Source organism: Oncorhynchus keta, chromosome 12 (assembly GCF_023373465.1).
Source record: "Oncorhynchus keta strain PuntledgeMale-10-30-2019 chromosome 12, Oket_V2, whole genome shotgun sequence".
NCBI classification, from domain to species: domain Eukaryota; kingdom Metazoa; phylum Chordata; class Actinopteri; order Salmoniformes; family Salmonidae; genus Oncorhynchus; species Oncorhynchus keta.
In genome coordinates, this window is record NC_068432.1 from 8,474,773 (window position 1) to 8,493,259 (window position 18,487).

The 18,487-nt window shown below is 42.7% G+C and overlaps 1 protein-coding gene across 2 annotated transcripts in view; it reads left to right on the forward strand.

Moving 5' to 3' along the window:
• The window catches only part of LOC118390928 (transmembrane protein 132E-like), a 367,227-nt gene that overhangs the window by 291,376 nt on the left and 57,364 nt on the right, over positions 1-18,487 (forward strand). For both annotated transcript variants that reach the window (XM_035781771.2, XM_035781769.2), the window contains exon 3: positions 14,401-14,541. In XM_035781771.2, coding sequence (XP_035637664.1) covers positions 14,401-14,541 — 141 coding nt within the window. The remainder of the gene's footprint in view (positions 1-14,400; positions 14,542-18,487) is intronic.

The following is an 18,487-nucleotide window of genomic DNA, read 5'->3' on the forward strand; positions in this document are numbered from 1 at the left end:
ATATAAAGGAAATAGATGATTGATAAGGTAAAATAAAGATTTGCTCGTCACACCTTTGATAAGAGAAACTAGAAACACGTTTCTGTATTGCAGTTGCATACAGTTGCGTATTCAGCTAAACTGAATGTCAGTGTATTTCCACTGTTCCTGAAAACGTTGGTTTTAAGCAATTCACCACCTCTCTTTAGTGAAATGCCTCTCTCTATTCCTCGAGCATCTCAACCTATGTTGGCCTTTCCATCCTCTATCACTGTTGATATTTTCCTCCACCTGTATGCTGATGCAACTGCACTCCAACCTCATAGCAGGGTAAAGCCCCCATGACAGCTCTGACCAAACACGTTTCTCTATTTTTTTCCCAAAGGACCCTCAGTAGACGTTCCCTTGGCCTCCCTTGAACTGAGGTCATTATGTGAGGCTGATTTATTTGAGAATACATTTGAGAAGCTGGAGCCCCTTATTATTGATGCCTGCCAGCTCACTGGGGCAGATTTGTTATAGATATGTCCTATGCCCTCCCATGCTCTCTAATGGCTATTTAGTCTCGCAGCCTCTCAGCTCTGTGAGAGAGCCATGACCCCCTTACCGTTTTATTGAAGTTATTAAAGCCCAATAGACAATCAAGAGACCCAGGGTTAAAATAGCCATGAAATAGCTGATTGGACTCTCTCTCCCTCGCGCTTCATGTCTGCCTTCTTGCCTAGAATAGAAAATGTGTCTGTTTAGGGTGAAAAAAGTGAGTTTCTTACTCTAAAGATGTCAGGCTTTTGAAGGCATGGTTGTGTTTCCAGACAAGTGCACCATGGAGAGATTCCCATAGGATGCAGTGTTGTGGTGGGTTTCCTGGAATCCTAATACTCACTTGTGTTTGGCAGCCATTTTGGCCATCAGATGGTATGCTTTCCACTATAATAAGATCAAAATATGGCACTATCAAATCTACATCTATTCTTACTAATAAAAACCGCCAACACAACAGCTAGCCAACCTAGTGCTGTTGATTTTGTTCTCTATGCCTTGTTCTCTATGGGTAACAATTGATGCTAAGCTGATCCCTCATCTCAGCAGCTGTTCCTCCAGAACGTTTAGACAACCCATAAAGAGCCATGCGGGGTGGAGTTCTCCCTCTGTGGCTCCACAGTGTGCCCACTAAGCCCCTGTTTGGGCTGTGTGTTGTCGGAGTAGGGGAGCCCTGTGTACGGCAGACAGCCGATTGGAACAGACAGCCATGTTCCAGCAGAAGTCCCCAGACCTCGGGCTCGGCATGCCATTATTGTGCCAAGGAGTCCCTCAGGGCATGATATGTGGTGTTTAGGATCAGGACAAGGGGCCCAGGTGTTCTGGGAGTTGGGGGCGGTATGTGGGAGTGCCACTCTTTTCATTGGTGGCTAATGTTGATGCTAGCTACTGCTACTAAATCAAATCAAATCACATTTATTCATATAGCCCTTCTTACATCAGCTGATATCTCAAAGCGCTGTACAGAAACCCAGCCCAAAACCCCAAACAGCAAGCAATGCAGGTGTAGAAGCACGATGGCTAGGAAAAACTCCCTAGAAAGGCCAAAACCTAGGAAGAAACCTAGAGAGGAACCAGGCTATGAGGGGTGGCCAGTCCTCTTCTGGCTGTGCCGGGTGGAGATTATAACACAAATGCTATGCTACTATTACTGGCCTACATACTGATATGAGAGTATGTCATATGGCCATATTAGTTGAAGTATTGACATTAAACAAGATATTGTATAATCGAGCTGTATAATTTGGGAATTAAATTAAACTTACCAGCCACCATACTATATTGGCGTATATTAAAGATGATTTTATGTGACCATTCAAAGTATGTGAAACTCAACCATATGTACTAAACAGCATTAGTTTTTCACCCCTTTAGGTTAATAAAGTTTAATCTCGTATTTAAAGGGATCAAGTTTGGCATCCAAAGTCATTACACCAACATTAATTTCAATGCTTTTAAATTCTAACACTCAACTGAAAGTAATCCTTTTATCCAATGACATGAGTTTTGATATACAGCTCAGCTGTGATGCCAGATACTATGAGGATCGCAAAAATACAGTATGCTGTGAATTGCATGTGAATTGCATGTGGGGAAATGTGTGGGGTTTTGCAGCAGTAGGCTAAGACAAGACTTCCGTGACCCAAGCCCTTCTCCGTCTAACATTTGGACACTTCAATCTTTAATACCAAAGCAGATGCTAGGCATTTAACTGCCTTTTCATATGCAAAACACAAGAGAGAAAGAAGTCTTCATTTATTTTCAGAACACAACTCTTACAGCGGTTCAAATAGTTGGGGGAGAATGTTGCTTAATTCTCTTTCTGTCTTTTTTCTATAGGAAATTAAGTCTCTCAAATATTTTGCCAAGAGACACAAGTGACAGAACTAATTTCCCTACAAATTGGTACACATTATTTAATAATTTGCCTGGTTCACTGCATCATTTGTTCCCATGGCAACTGATTGGTGGGCCTGTTCCCTTCCATGATAATTGAATGATTTTACATTGATTTGTTATAATGGAGATTTGATAGAACAGCCCCAGTCACTGGTTAAATTTGAACTTTTTTTCTTACCCTCATTTTCTTGAAAACCCTAATATGAAGCTCACTTGGAAGTGGAGCATACAGTGCCTTTGGAATGTATTCAGAGCCCTTGACTTTTTCCAAATGTTATTAGTCTGACGTGTTTTTCCTCATCTACATGCAATACCCCATAATGACAAAGCCAACACAGGGTTTTAGAAATGTTTGCTAATTTATAAAACATTAAAAAATGAAAATATTACATTTACTTAAGTATTCAGACCCTATTCAGTTATTTGTTGAAGCACCTTCCGCAGCAATTTTAGCATTGATTCCTCTTGGGTATGAAGCTACCAAGCTTGGTGCACCTGTTTTTGGGGAGTTTTTCCCATTATTCTCTGCAGATCCTCTCAAGCTCTGTCAAGTTGGATGGGGAGCGTTGCTGCACAACTATCTTCAGGTCACAGATGTTCGACTGGGTCTAAGTCCGGGCTCTGGCTTTGCCACTCAAGGACATTCAGAGACTTGTCCCGAAGCCACTCCTGCATTGTCTTGGCTGTGTGCTTAGGTTTGTCCTGTTGGAAGGTGAACCTTCGCCCCAGTCTGAGGTCCTGATCTCTCTGGGGCAGGTTTTAATCAAGGATTTATTTGCACTTTGCCCCATTAATCTTTCCCTCAATCCTGACTATTCTCCCAGTCCCTGCCGCTGAAAAACATCCCCTCAGCATGATGCTGCCACCACCATGCTTCACCGTAGGGGATGGTGCCAGGTTTCCTCCAGACGTGATGCTTGGCATTCAGGCCCAAGAGTTCAACTCTGTTTTCATCAGACCAATCTTGTTTCTCATGGCCTGATAGTCTTTAGGTGCCTTTTGGCAAACTCCAAGCAGTTGTCATGTGCCTTTTCCTGAGGAGTGGCTTCCGTCTGGCCACTCTACCATAAAGGCCTGATTGGTGGAGTGCTGCAGAGATGATTGTCCTGCTGGAAGGTTCTCCAACTCTAGAGCTCAGTCAGAGTGATTATTGGGTTATTGGTCACCTCCCTGACCAAGCCCCTTCTCCCCAATTGTTCAGTTTTGCCGGGCGGCCAGCTCTAGGAGTCTTGGTGGTTCCAAACTTCTTCCATTTAAGAATGATGGAGGCCACTGTGTGTTTTGGGACCTTCAATGCTGCAAAAAATGTTTGGTACCCTTCCCCAGATCTGTGCCTCAACACAATCCTGTCTCTGAGCTCTATGGATAATTCCTTCGACCTCATGGCTTGTTTTTGCTCTGACATCCAATGTCAGCTGTGGGACCTTATATAGACAGGTGTGTGCCTTTCCAAATAATGTCCAATCAATTGAATTTACCACAGGTGGACTTCAATCAAGTTGTAGAAACATCTCAAGGATGATCAATGGAAACAGGATGCACCTGAGCTCCATTTAGAGTCTCATAGCAAAAGGTCTGAATACTTATGTGAATAAGGTATATTTGTTTTTTATTTTTAATACATTTGCTAAAATGTCTAAAAACCTGTTTTTGCTTTGTCATTAAGTGGTATTGTGTGTAGATTACTAAGGATTTTCATTTATTTAATCAATTTTAGAATTATGTTGCAATGTAACAAAATGTGGAAAAAGTCAAAGGGTCTGAATACTTTCTGAATGCACTGTATTTCCATCAGACTAGCCTGTCTTATTTGTCGGGATTTCATGTCAATGGTTTATTTTCATGTCAATTGCTTTGAAATGCTAGTGTTGGCTTCAGTTGCCTTAGAAAGATGATGTGTCAATGCCTTGGGCATTGTGTCACATTACCTCTCTGACAAATAATACCCCACCGATAATAGTCCAGAGGGTGAAAATACCAAATGTGCTTGGCCTGTTTGGCACAGTCAGCAGGCTCAGCTCAGGGTTAGGTTTTGTCCTTAATTGCTCTGCACTGTCTCATGTAGGAGGGAGAGAAAAAGGAGAGTGAGATCGAGAGAGTATTATGCTGCTTTTATAAAAGCCTGGTTGCACAAAATAATGCTTTCTTCCATTTCAGCAAACTTGCTGTAAAAACCACATGGCCCTGAGCATGTGAAAAGTACATGTTCCCTCATCAGCCATGATGCCTCGTGATCTGGCCTGAGCCCTTGATGTAACATGGATTGCAAATTGTCACGCCAACGACGACGGGTTAAGGCACTCTTCCAGCTCAGCGGTCTAGGTATTTCACGGCTTTCTTTTTTGAAAGAGGGAGTGGTGTCATTGTCACCCCTGTCAATGTTTTTTTTTTCTCAGAGGTGTCATGCCCATAGGGGGCACAGGGGCCCGTTCCCCTCAGATGTGTCCTGTTTAAAAAAATATCATTGTTTGTTGTTTCTATGTAATACTACGAGCCACCTAGCAATTGTATGAAATTGGCTTTAGCTAGCCCAGATAGGTTTCCAATCTCCCAACTTCATCATTACCTACCAAGAAGCCATTTCAGTCTATCAATCAAGTTACAGTAGCTTGTCTAACTATCTTAGCTGGCATGCCTGCTGGCAAGGTTGCTAGACTTTACAAAAGCAAGCAATTACTAAATGTACTGAATAATACTCACATTGCTTTCAATATTTTACCCAGATCTCAGCAGAGATGCAGAGAAGTATTTTGTTTCTTTAAAAAAAAAACTGTCAGGAAGATACAGACAGCTTAAGAGGTATGCTTAGATATGCAGAAAAATAAACATCTTTTTTACACATAGATTTAAGTATAATGATTATGGCATACTTTGTGCCCCCTTAGGATTTTGTGGTGGAACCTTGACTCTGTGTGTGTGTGTGTGTGTGTGTGTGTGTGTGTGTGTGTGTGTGTGTGTGTGTGTGTGTGTGTGTGTGTGTGTGTGTGTGTGTGTGTGTGTGTGTGTGTGTGTGTGTGTGTGTGTGTGTGTGTGTGTGTGTGTGTGTGTGTGTTTTTGGAGTGGAATAACCTCTTGAAATGCAATCCAAGTCATTCCGCAGCCCTCACCTAATGCACCAGGCCTTGAATGATTTTGCTGAGTTTTACTATCCCGCATTGTTTTAATTAGCTATTGCACACGCTTGAAGTTTTACAGTTTGATGGCCAGTGATGGTTATCATTATCAGGGTCAGTTACAATACCGATCAACTGCTCTGCCTCCACGTTACGCTTCATTTGGCTTAGCCGCTCCCACTTTACAAACATCCTCCATCGTTTTCAAAAATGAAGTTATATGGAAGGTGTGTAAACTAGATCCAATATTGACATTTGAAAAGCAGAGCCCAGCGCATTTTGCTTTGATTGTCGATGGAGACCTCATTTGAGGCGGTCTGGATGTGTTGATTTAGATTTTTTTTAAAGGCCATCCTGGGCAACGACTGTCCAAATTCACTATGGGCATGTAATCGCTGGCCAGGGGAACCAACCAACCAATATGCAGACAGATATATCTCCCTACGCTGTTGCTCTCCTCCTCCAACTCCAAGAGTGGTGAACCGGAAAGCGCTGCCTCCTAATCAGCGTTCAACTCAAGGCACAGTTATTTGGATCAGTAAGGGAGGGTTAAGAGAGGGGGGGAGGGTAAGAAAGGGAGCAGATGGATGGAGCTGAAGCAGAGCGATTTAACAGCAGCCTGGGGAAATAGATTAAGGCGAGGTTGTAGTGAGGACAGGTCGGAGTATATTAAACAGTGGCACATTTCCACCTGGAGTTAAGGCGGAGGTCACGGGGAGTAATGGTAACATGCCATTTGGAAGCACGCTGCAGTGCTACTGGTTAGCTTGATTTCCTTTCAACTTTTTTTCTATCTTTGTTTTTTGTGGAGAGATGCTTAATGACTTAGGTGATGTTGATTTTTTTTTTTTACACATTTATCGAGACATTGCCCAAACTGAGTATCATTTGTTGATAAATCACCTGGCTATGTGGGTCTGAAGCACCTGCCTGAAGTCTAGAAATGGGAAAAAGATTAACACAGTCCAGATAGGGTATATGGCAAACTAGCAATTGTCCTTTTGAATCCAGCTCGAAATCGCAGCATATCTTATCATGTGAGGATCACATTTTACATTTATTCACACCAAAACCCCACCCAATATAACTTTAACACCTTCCCCACCCAGTATCCCTCTCATAGCCCCACTTCTGCAAACCCTTTTCTCCCAGTGAGCAGACGGCCACCTGCTGGCTCCTTCATGGTATTGCACTTCCACAACACCCATATAGTAGAACTATGAGTCTGAGAGTCTGTGTTGCAGGGCAGTAAAGGAGGAGGTTGCGCCAGTGAGTAGCTGTCGTCTCCATTTACTGTCTATGAAGAAGACGGCTCACCATTTCGCTGGGGAGATATGAAAATGCAATTATCTTTAAAGGCGCTGGTCAATACAGGCCATGACTGCTACATGATGGTTTATCAGGGCATCCGGCGTAGTAGGTTCGTGAGACGAATTACCTATATCTACAGGGCCCCTGATTAGACAGACAAGCCCCCAGCAATATCTAGTCAAATTTTAATTGAACAGCTATGTGTTGGAAGTGATTTATTGAAGAGGATAGACAGTGAGTGAGGAAGGGGCGAGGGGGTGAAAGAGGAAGGCAATCATGCATGGGAGTAGAAAGGGGAGGTATGGTTGACAGGACAGTGTGAACATAATGAGAGTTGGTGCGTGAGAGAAAAGGATGAAAAGAGGTTTCCTTTGGAGAACAGAACTGGCCCACTCACAGTAGCAACAACAGCATGAGGCATCACTGTTTAGAAGCTCTAGGTTTGCGTTGGGAAGCTGTGTGCTCGCCTATCCCCACTTTTATCATTGTGTGTAATCGTTTAATCAATTGGTGGGATTTGTTTTTCTCTTTTAGTTTTAATTTTTGTACCGGATGCTTTATGATGTATGTGGGGCCTTCCAAAACCAAGCTGACCCAAATCGAGGGATTGTCCCTTTAGTCCTCTTGTTTCCTTACTCTGTCAGCCCATCCCAGGTCTCCTGTATTTCCTCTGACATTCAATGAGCAGTGGATATAATCTGATATTTCGTTGATCTTTAGAAGTGCTCAAAATGAAATTTATTTCGACATCAAATGAATATGGCGCTAATGTTTATTTTCTGTAGGCAAGAGGGGTGGAGAGATGAGACGCCGCATCAAGACGGATGGAGAAGCTCTCTGAACCACATAACAATAATAGAGTTCTCCCCAGCACTTAATCTCACACTGCTTCCGGTGTCAAAGCTCCCCCACCCTGAAAATCATTTTACCTTGTCAAGTGTATCGGTATTCAGATTCCTCACAGAGAGTAAACGAGTATCCAATCACAATGTGACAACTTGCTTTTGTTCTGGCAGCATTCATATGTGCAAACGTCTCTCTCTCTCTTTCTCTCTCTCTCTCTCTCTGATGTGAACTCTGAAAATGTCAGCAACTTGGTTTCAGAGAAGCCCTGATTTTCTTGTTCTCTTCGGCTGTTGGCAGCGCTCAGTTCCACTCGCCTTATCAAATAAATTGGAGAGCGGCTTTTCCCCGATTGCCTCCACAGAAAGGTTCTGGCTCACCCGAGGGTCTTCTGCTCATGGCTTTGGCTGATGGGAAAACTACTTAGAATAATTGTTTTTCAGGAGGACGGATTCCCAGCCACCGTTGTCCCTACCACCGTCATGCAGTGCCTGTGTGTGTGTGTGTGTGTGTGTGTGTGTGTGTGTGTGTGTGTGTGTGTGTGTGTGTGTGTGTGTGTGTGTGTGTGTGTGTGTGTGTGTGTGTGTGTGTGTGTGTGTGTGTGTGTGTGTGTGTGTGTGTGTGTGCATAAGTGTTTGTGTGTGCAGATAGCTGCATGCATCAGTGCCGTCAGGATGTGTGTTTGTGTGCCTGAGTGTGTGCACCTGCATGTCTGTGGTTTGTGTGTGTGTGTGTGCGTGCGTATGTGCAGATGGCTGCATTTGCATCAGTGCCATCAGGGCACAGATAATGGAGTCTCCACTTGAGGGAAACACATCAGCCCACCTCACTACTTAAAGATAAGACAGGAGCCGTAACCTGCTCTCTCAACCCATCCTCCCTCCAAGGCAGCCTCTGTTTTGGGTACTGTAATTGCATTTCATTGTAAGTAGTCAGGAGCCATATTTGAAACAGCTTTTGAAACTCTTGTTGTGATTGTAATGAGGCAGCTCTGCATCTTCTCTGTTTTGGTTTTCTACACTTTTTTCTCATTGCCTATTTGGTCTGCGGAAACTACTTAACCCTGCCATGACCGCGAGATGAGTCAAAACAACGAGCCAGGTGTAAAGCTGATCAAATTAAGTGCAAACTTTTATCAGCTCAAATAATCAGGATGACTTAAAAGTTGTTTTGCCTTTTGAGACTTGTAGTTGGACAGTTACGAATACAAACATGATCGTCATTATTCGGTTACGCTTTGCTGCTTTTGTCAAAACTGTTTTTCTCAGATTAATACACTTTACGCATGCTCATGTCAGATCGCCAGTTATACGCTCCTATACTCTGCATCTTCGAAAGAGCCCCAAGAAAACTATTATACGTGCCTTTGGTCCTTTTCTCCTCAGATGATTTGTCAGATTAGTGTAAATCCTGACTGTCGGGTCATCCCTCGCTGTCCACGTCCCATATCGTCTTTTGTTTTAGCGAGAGATTACTGAAGATGCTGATAATTCCCGACCCATGGCGGCTGCCCCGTCACATGGCCTAGGCTGGCCACTCGGTTTACCATCAGACGAGCATCAGCATTGTGACAAGTGCATCCAATCTTTTTGGGGTGCCAGGCATCTCTTTGCAAAGCGAACATCTGTCCTGATGGCTGCCCGCTGCCAATTATGGCAGAATGTCCACATGGCTAGAGAGGGAGGTTGACACATCCTCGTATTGATGTTCCTCTCATATTCCCACAATAATGAGCAGGAGGCATGTGCTGCTCCCCCGAGGCGATGCAAAACTAAGGTCTCTCTCTCTCGCTTTCTCTATCTCTTTAGTCAACTTTGGGCCTGACGAGACTTTACTTTTGATATAATATACAGGTATGAGGGATATCAGAAAGGACTATGGTCAACATTGTATTTTAATGCCGAACAGTGAGTCTCAAGGTCTGGCATACACAATATATGAGATCCCAATTCAATAAATAACTACTCATGAACTGCTTGTGGACCTTCAATGAACCCCGGTTGAATGGTACCTTTGTGGTTAAAAGGTTATTTAATAGTCTCTTGTGCTATTTTCTACAGCAGTCACTTGCAGCGCACCTTGTAAACATAATCCATGGTTGTTGTGGCAGTTTTGAAATAATAGCTCTGTCAGTGCAATTCATGGCTTAAGTGGAGTGGTACCGGAATATGTTTAAGCCTCACATTACATCAAACTCGGACTCCCGAGTGGCGCAGCAGTCGAAGGCACTGCATCTCAGTGCAAGAGGCATCACTACGGTCCCTGGTTCGAATTCAGGCTGTATCGCATCCTGCCGTGATTGGGAGTCCCATAGGGCGGCGCACAATTGGCCCCAGCATCGTCCAGGTTTGGCTGGGGAAGGCCGTCATTGTAAATAAGAATTTGTTCTTAACTGACTTGCCTAGTTAAGTAACATTTTTTTTAAAAGCTGCCAATTCAAGGGTGCAAAATCCTGGAAACATGTAATAAGGTTTCGCAAGCTTCCTTAAACATATCATGCCGAGCTGTTATGTCACAGATTGAATCACATGAAACGGGCACTGCATCAAGCACAGGGCCAAGGACAAGCATACATTGATAGCCAAATAATATATTGTCATGGAATGGGACTTTGTTTTGACTGCAGAACTCCAAGTGGAGAAGTTGTCTCTAACGTGGCCTATCAGAGAAACGAATGGAGCTTCAGTCGACAGATGAGTGGAAAAAGGCTTTGCTGACCAAATTTAGTTGTTGAAGAGGCCCTGTTTTTGCAGTAGAGCAAAAGGGAGTGCAGATTATGCCTTTGGGAAATTCTAGTGCTGACATTTTAGTTCCTATTTACTTAACTTTTTTCCCTGTATTTGTTTATCGAGGTCTTACAAGGGTACCGACGTGAAAGCCCAACGTTGGCAAATCACTTTCTGTGAGCTGTTGTCACCGCCAACATGGTCAAATGTTTGTTTTTGTCACTCCTCACCGCAACATGCTACCTCTAACAACTGCCAAAAATCTGATGTGCAATCTGTGAGTGGTCTCTAAACAAAGGATTTGTTGTGGATGCTGGATAATTTCACACACAGGAGAGTTGTGTCGGGGAGAGTCTGAAAACGGGGAAGGAAAGTGAAGGAAGAGGCGGATATGGCTGGATTGGGCGCTAGACTTGAACCTAAAGAACAATCAACAGTGTTTCTATTAATATTTTCGTTTCCAGTTAAAACCTTCTCTTTGCTGTAATTTGATTGGTGTACATGTGAAGAATAAACATAGCCCGTTACACTACCTGGATTAATACTGCCTATAAGCCATTGATTCAGATGGCTGGAAACCACATTAACAACCAAGTCTTGGTGTTGACTCCTTGCCAACTTTGAACAGTTGGAGTCCCACTGTGTTCTGTCTTGTTTACCGGGAGGTGGTCTGCTAATCGTAGCTTGGTACTGAAGGGGACACTTAGAGCTGGGCAAGATCTTTAGAGCCGTCTTCTTTCATCTGAACCAAACCAATCCAACTCTGTTTGTGGGTTTACTGTTTGGAAAGGTCACACTCCAGGTGTGCACCGTTCCTCCACACAGATTCACTCCCTAGGGAAAGATGCGTGCGATAACTGCGTACAGAGATTCAAATCTTGCCTTGCACCTTCAGAGATTTACCATTTGAAAATGAAGGTGTTTTTTTCAGAGGGCGGGCAGCAGCGTAGAGCGGGAGATAAGAGTAAACCTAGGCCTCATTGAAAAACAGGGAGCTGCAGCCTCTCTTGGTCATGGTCCAGTCATCAGGTGAGTGCAGAGGGAGCAGGCAGTTCAAAGGCAAAGGGAGGGAGTGCGTAGGGAGCAGGCAGTTTAAAGGCAAAGGGAGGGAGTGCGTAGGGAGCAGGCAGTTTAAAGGCAAAGGGAGGGAGTGCGTAGGGAGCAGGCAGTTCAAAGGCAAAGGGAGGGAGTGCGTAGGGAGCAGGCAGTTTAAAGGCAAAGGGAGGGAGTGCGTAGGGAGCAGGCAGTTTAAAGGCAAAGGGAGGGAGTGCGTAAGGAGCAGGCAGTTTAAAGGCAAAGGGAGGGAGTGCGTAGGGAGCAGGCAGTTTAAAGGCAAAGGGAGGGAGTGCGTAGGGAGCAGGCAGTTTAAAGGCAAAGGGAGAGAGTGCAGAGGGAGCAGGCTGTTCACAGGGAGGGAGCGTTTGAAACCAGTTGAGGGTTAAGCCGACAGAAAGATTCACCCCCTCAATTAATTTGCGGTCACCCTTTTTAAGTGTTTGGTCAGCCTTGGGGTGGCAGGTAGCCTCGTGATTAGAGCATTGGGCCAGTAACTGAAAGGTTGCTAGATCGAATCCCCGAGCTGACAAGGAGACAAGGAGTCGTTCTGCACCTGAACAAGGGGCCGTCATTGTAAATAATAATTTGTTCTTAACTGACTTGCCTAGTTATAAAATCAAATTGATATATGATTACAAGAGCCTGAATAAATATGATCAGAATTACGATGTATAGGTCGCAGAACAACCTGCCAGGCATACTGCTGACTCTCATCCCTACAAAGTTGCACAATGGGAAGGAGTTTGAGGTTTTGACAAGCCAAAACTGTACACATCATCGTGTTGTGTTAATTAGTTACCATCAAACCTCTGCAAAACACACAATTTGGTTCACAGCTGTGTCTGCCACCGCACTGCAACAAAGATATGAGTCAATTCTGTATCAGATGTGAACATTGCCAGTTGCAGGTTTTTGATTCGCGATCCCCTTGGCTTGAACATTCTAATTTTCCCAGCATGCCCCTCTTAAGAACATATCCCTGCCAGCCAGGTTTTCTTCCTTCTCTTTTCCTCCGGCTCTTCAGCTGCAAGGCTCTGTACTGACTGTCAAACCTCAAAGCTGTTTACTTGGAGTGATAAACAAGATAGATATTGGAGTGCTCGAGATGATTGTTGAGATTGCTGTTCATGATCCAGAGGCAAGGAGTGCCTGTCAGTCAATATAGTTTATTTCCGTTGTATAGAGCCATCACTGGATTGTTGTGTTTGAAGGTGTTAACCCCACTCTTTGACAATCTGAGAAATGTATTCAAGACTAGATGGATGAAGAGCTATGCACCAATCCAGGTTAGCTATATGTGCTAAACTAGATGATTCTCCATAAGTTACATACAAGGTTACATACAACAGTTAATTAAAACACATTGTGGGTTAAAGAGAAGTCATTTCTTAAATGCTCTTTCAGAGCATGTGTTTGTACTCAAAACATTTTCTCTATATGGCCTTGAAGGATTAGGAGCATTTAGAGCTAACCGCTCTTGTTTAGCAGTCATCCACTTCAGCACAGTGCTTAATAGAAGTTGCCATGGCAGACGGCATCTGTGTGGAATTAATAAATAATGTCTTAGCCGAAGTAGTTCACACAGGCTCCTCCATTTTCCTCTATCAGAGCTACAAAGCTGGCGAGAGTATTACAGAATCAGTGCTTATTACTAGTCACAGCTGAACCTTTCTGATTTGCTACCCTCACTCATTACTCGGCTTTGTGCGAGTGCTAGGGCAAGCTCAATTCACATTCCTCATACCCTCTCATTTATATGGGGGAATTAATCAGAGTCACTGAAATGGATAATAGTCTTAAAAACCCTTGTGCAGTACAATATTCAAGCTCTCTCAAAAGATTATGAAACCAAAGAATATGGAGTGGATTTTTATAATATTCCTGATGCTTAATATACAGTTGGCTGGATGAGAAATACTCTCGAGTGCAATAGCCTTTGTCTTTAGATAAGCTGTATCACCACATTGTCCATATACATCAGCGATCACCAACCTTTTCGGAGTCGAGGTCACTTTCGGAATCAAAAAGCAAGCAGAGAGCTACCGCTCAGATTATTGTTTTTAACAGGACTTAAAAAATGTAAGCCTATGCAACATTAACCTAATAAAAACAGTTCTGTGGGAATTATGTTTGTGCAGTAAGCCTAACCTGATGGTGAAACTTGAGTCGCACCAGGTTTTCTATGCCTAATGCACAAATTCATGTTGTTCCTATGACCAGAGAAGGTGAAATATTCCTCGATATAAAAATAGACACGACAAGCTGCTAATAATGAAAATTCATGCCTACTGAAACATTCATTGTAGCTGCAGTGCTAGTTGTAGCGCGAGTGGAAGTAGGAGAAGCACGTCTTATGTTTTGCAAAAGTCTTGAATAAAAACAGTGTTGACAGTGCTGAATAAAAACATGAACTTGCTCTTTGCTGTATTCTTTGACAATCTCTCTATGGTTGTGGTTTTAAAAGTTATGAAATCTCATGTAGGCTATTATCAAACTTTGCTGTGGGGTTGTGGAAGCTGTAGGCTCAGTGATTTAAGCTATCCGATTAGCCAGTGCAGTAGGCTTGATTTAGCTTGATTCAGCTCCCTTCAGGCAAATGAAATGGTTCAAAATGAGAACTTTGCCTACCCGGTATGCAGGGTTTCTGAATCAAGTGCATCTACCTCCAACAGCACAAGGAGCGCAAGGCTTTATCGTTAACTATTCTACAGAAATGTTTAATGATTGACTAGGAATGCCGCAATCGACCGGTTGGTGACCACTGATCTACATTAACTTTCAATGATTGATCTTTTGAAATTGCATTTGCCCTAATGTAATACAGTGCACATGATGGAACTATAGTAGAAAAACAAACCGACAACCTCTGACCTCGCAGATAAATCATGAACTGTTCATAAAGTTGATGTATTCCTTTTATCTGTCGATTACAGGGTCAAGGCAAAGAAAGGGGTGAATCTTCTGCAAACCAAGTCAAAGAATGCCCAGTGGACTGTGGACTGGGAGGTGCAGTCCGGGGCAAAGCATTCCATCACCACCATCAACGTGAACAAGAACAAAGGAGTACAAGCCGGGTAAGTCAACAGCCGTGGGACTAAACACAAACCATCTAACTTAAACACCACAGAGTGAGTGAGGTGGTCGTGCCCAGCACACTGGTAGAAACTTTAAGATGGTTTGTTCTTTGAAAGACGATACGAGACATCTTCAAAACGTCCTATTGACAATAGACCTATTTGCAATATACTGTAGATATGGATCCAGTTTAGGGTAGTTGTCCAAAAAATCTTTGGATATGCTTGGTTAAATAAATTGCTTAAATGCAAAGCCATAAAAAAATATATTTAGATAAGGTATGTTACGCATAAAATATATGCTTACACCAATGATTTCAACATTTTTCCCTGCTTGGCAGAAAGCTGATTGGGGGACCACTACATTAAACTGTAGTTTTCAAGTGCATCCTTTTTACAGCTTGATTATCAACTTCAGTGATGGATCCATTTTATGTGTAGACAAAACCAATAGGAAAATGCCAAAATGATATGTAGGGGGGTCAATGCAAATAGTCTGGGTGGCTATTTTATTAATTTTTCAGCAGCCTTATGGCTTGGGGAAGAAGCTGTTAAGGAGCCTTTTGGAGCTAGACTCGGTGCTCAGTTGCCGCTTGCCGTGCAGTGGCAGATGGAATCGTTTATGACATGGGTGACTGGAGTCTGACAATTTTTTGGGCCTTCATATGACACTGCCAAGCATATAGGTCCTGAATGGCAGGAAGCTTAGCCCCAGTGATGAACTACCCTCTGTAGCACCTTACGGTCTGATGCCGAGCAGTTGCTATACGATACTTTTGATGGTGCAGCTGTAGAACTTTTTGAGGATCTGGGTAACCATGCCAAATCTTTCAGTCCCCTGAGACGGAAAAGTCATTGTTGTGCTCTCTTCGCAACTTTGTTGGTGTGTTTGGACAATGATAGTGTTGTGTTCGGACTATCATTAAATGTGATGACTGTTATTTTATCAAATCAATTCTCTATGTGTAATTATTACTACCTGATTAAACTAATCATGTAAACGTTAATTAACCAGGAAATCAGGGCACCACGGGAAAATGTTTATGGAGTCTCTATTTCCTGAATCGACTCTTCAGAAATGGTCATATCTTATCGATTAGTCTTCTATTAATGTATCGTTATTACCTCATCAGTTCTCAAACCCTTGGATATCTGCACGAACCCTAGCCTAAATGATGAATCGGCAATATACAAATTGGCTTAATTATTTATTTACTAACTAAATAATCACAAAAATACAAAACAAACAAACGGTAGATATTGGTTACTAACACAATGCATTGAAAAGTCCCTAGTGGGCTAAACCGGTATGACTGCTTGCTAGACAATTGAAAGGGGTGGACCCAGAAAAGAGTGGGAGAGACAAAATGGATTGACAACACACAGTTGATAATTACAGTTGACGTCAGAAGTTTAGATACACTTAGGTTGGAGTCATTAAAACTAGTTTTTCAACCACTCCACAAATTTATTGTTAACAAGTCGTTTAGGCAAGTCGTTTAGGACATCTACTTTGTGCATGACACAAGTCATTTTTACAACAATTGTTTACAGACAGATTATTTCACTTATATTTCACTGTATCACAATTCCTGTGGGGCAGAAGTTTACATACACTAAGTTGACTGTGCCTTTAAACAGCTTGGAATTATGTCAATGATGTCAAATTATGTCATGGCTTTAGAAGCTTCTGATAGGTTAATTGATGTCATTCGAGTCAATTGGCAATGTACCTTTGGATGTTTTTCAAGGTTTACCTTCAAGGTCTACCTGCCTCTTTGCTTGACATCATGGGAAAATCAAAAGAAACCAGCCAAGACCTCAGAAAAAAATTGTAGACCTCCACATGTCTGGTTCATCCTTGGGAGCAATTTCCAAACACCTGAAGGTACCACGTTCATCTGTACAAACAATAGTAGGCAAGTATAAACACCATGGGACCACACAGCTGTCATACTGCTCAGGAAGGAGACACATTCTGTCTCCTAGAGATGAACGTACTTTGGTGCGAAAAGTGCAAATCAATCCCAGAACAACAGCAAAGGACCTTGTGAAGATGCTGGAGGAAACAGGTACAAAGTATCTATATCCACAGTAAAACAAGTCCTATATCAACGTAACCTGAAAGGCCTCTCAGCAAGGAAGAAGCCACTGCTCAAAAACCGCCATAAAAAAGCCAGACTACGGTTTGCAACTGCACATGGGGACAAAGATCGGGCTTTTTGTAGAAATGTCCTCTGGTCTGATGAAACAAAAATATAACTGTTTGGCCATAATCACCATCGTTATGTTTAGAGGAAAAAAGGGGAAGCTTGCAAGCCGAAGAACATCATTCCAACCGTGAAGTACAGGGGTGGCAGCATCATATTGTGGGGGTGCTTTGCTGCAGGAGGGACTGATGTACTTCACAAAATAGATGGCAGGAAAAGTATGTGGATATATTGAAGCATCACCTCAAGACATCAGTTAAAGCTTGGTCGCAAATGGGTCTTCAAATGGACAATGACCCTAAGCATACTTCCATAGTTATGTTTAAAGGAGAACAAAGTCAAGGTATTGGAGGGCCATCACAAAGCCCTGACCTCAATCCTATAGAAAATGTGGGGGCATAACTGAAAAACGTGTGCGAGCAAGGAGGCCTACAAACTTGACTAGCTCTGTCAGGGCGAATGGGCCAAAATTCACCCAACTTATTGTGTAAATGCTACCCAAAACGTTTGACCCAAGTGAAACAATTTAAAGGCAATGCTACCAAATAATAATTGAGTGTATGTAAACTTCTGACACACTGGGAATGTGATGAAAGAAATAAAAGCTGAAAGAAATCAGTCTCTCTGCTATTATTCTGACATTTCACATTCTTATATTGAAATGGTGATCCTAACTGACCTAAGACAGGGCATTTTTACTCGGATTAAATGTCAGGAATTGTGAAAAACTGAGTTTACATACACCTTAGCCAAATACATTTAAACATCTGACTTTAACTGTATATTCATCGAAATGCTAATCCTTTGCACATGGCCGCTCATTCGAGAATAAATGCAATGTATATATTTATGCCCATATGTTGTTGTCTTCTCTGTGAGAATCGCCGGCCCGTATGCTGGAGAGTCAGTTCATCAGAGTCTCTGGTTAACTTCCCCAGACGTCATAATGTATTTCGTAGTTGTTGCTTTCTCAGCGGCTCTGGATAGTGTCTGTTGTAATGGATACGTCAGGTGTACAGATGGTTGTTGCATAGAATAGATGCTTCCGTGGTTGACGGTATTCTCGTACTAGACTTTTGTCATTTCCAGCTGCGGACTAGTAATTATACATCTAAGATTTGCTCTTGTTCTGTAGTGATCGATTAGTCTGAGTTTAACCATTTCCAGCCGTGTAGCCAAAACTACAGCTGTATGGTCTCCGTGACCTATAGAGTTGTATTTCTTAACCATTTCAACATGTAGCATCAGCTCCATATTTTCTGGTCTAATGGCCTATAGAATTGTAGCCATTCCAACATGGGGACTCCGTCCCAGCGTTCTCCGACTATATGTAAATGTTGTAGGACGTGGTTTTACACACTTCTGACAAAAGGGCAGTCCATGATACCAACCTAATGTCTATGCTCACTTGGGCGTGGCCATTGATTTGGTTAACTTCATATGAAAACCCATATTTTCTCATTTAGAAGGTTAACATCACATTACATCTTTGCACAAATTGTTCCATGTTTAATCACATACGTTTCACAATATCTAGATGTGAACCCCATAATTAGGAAGTGTACACAACCAAGGACATGAATGTTTCCTGTCTTTCATGAGATCACCAAATGAAACACGCTCACCATGACTGTCCCTTAAGTGTCCAAGGACCACACCCACATTCTCAAAAATAGAAATATTGTTTAATTTTTCAAACTTTTGATGTCCAAGTGTCTCTGTGTTCCACAGTTTAC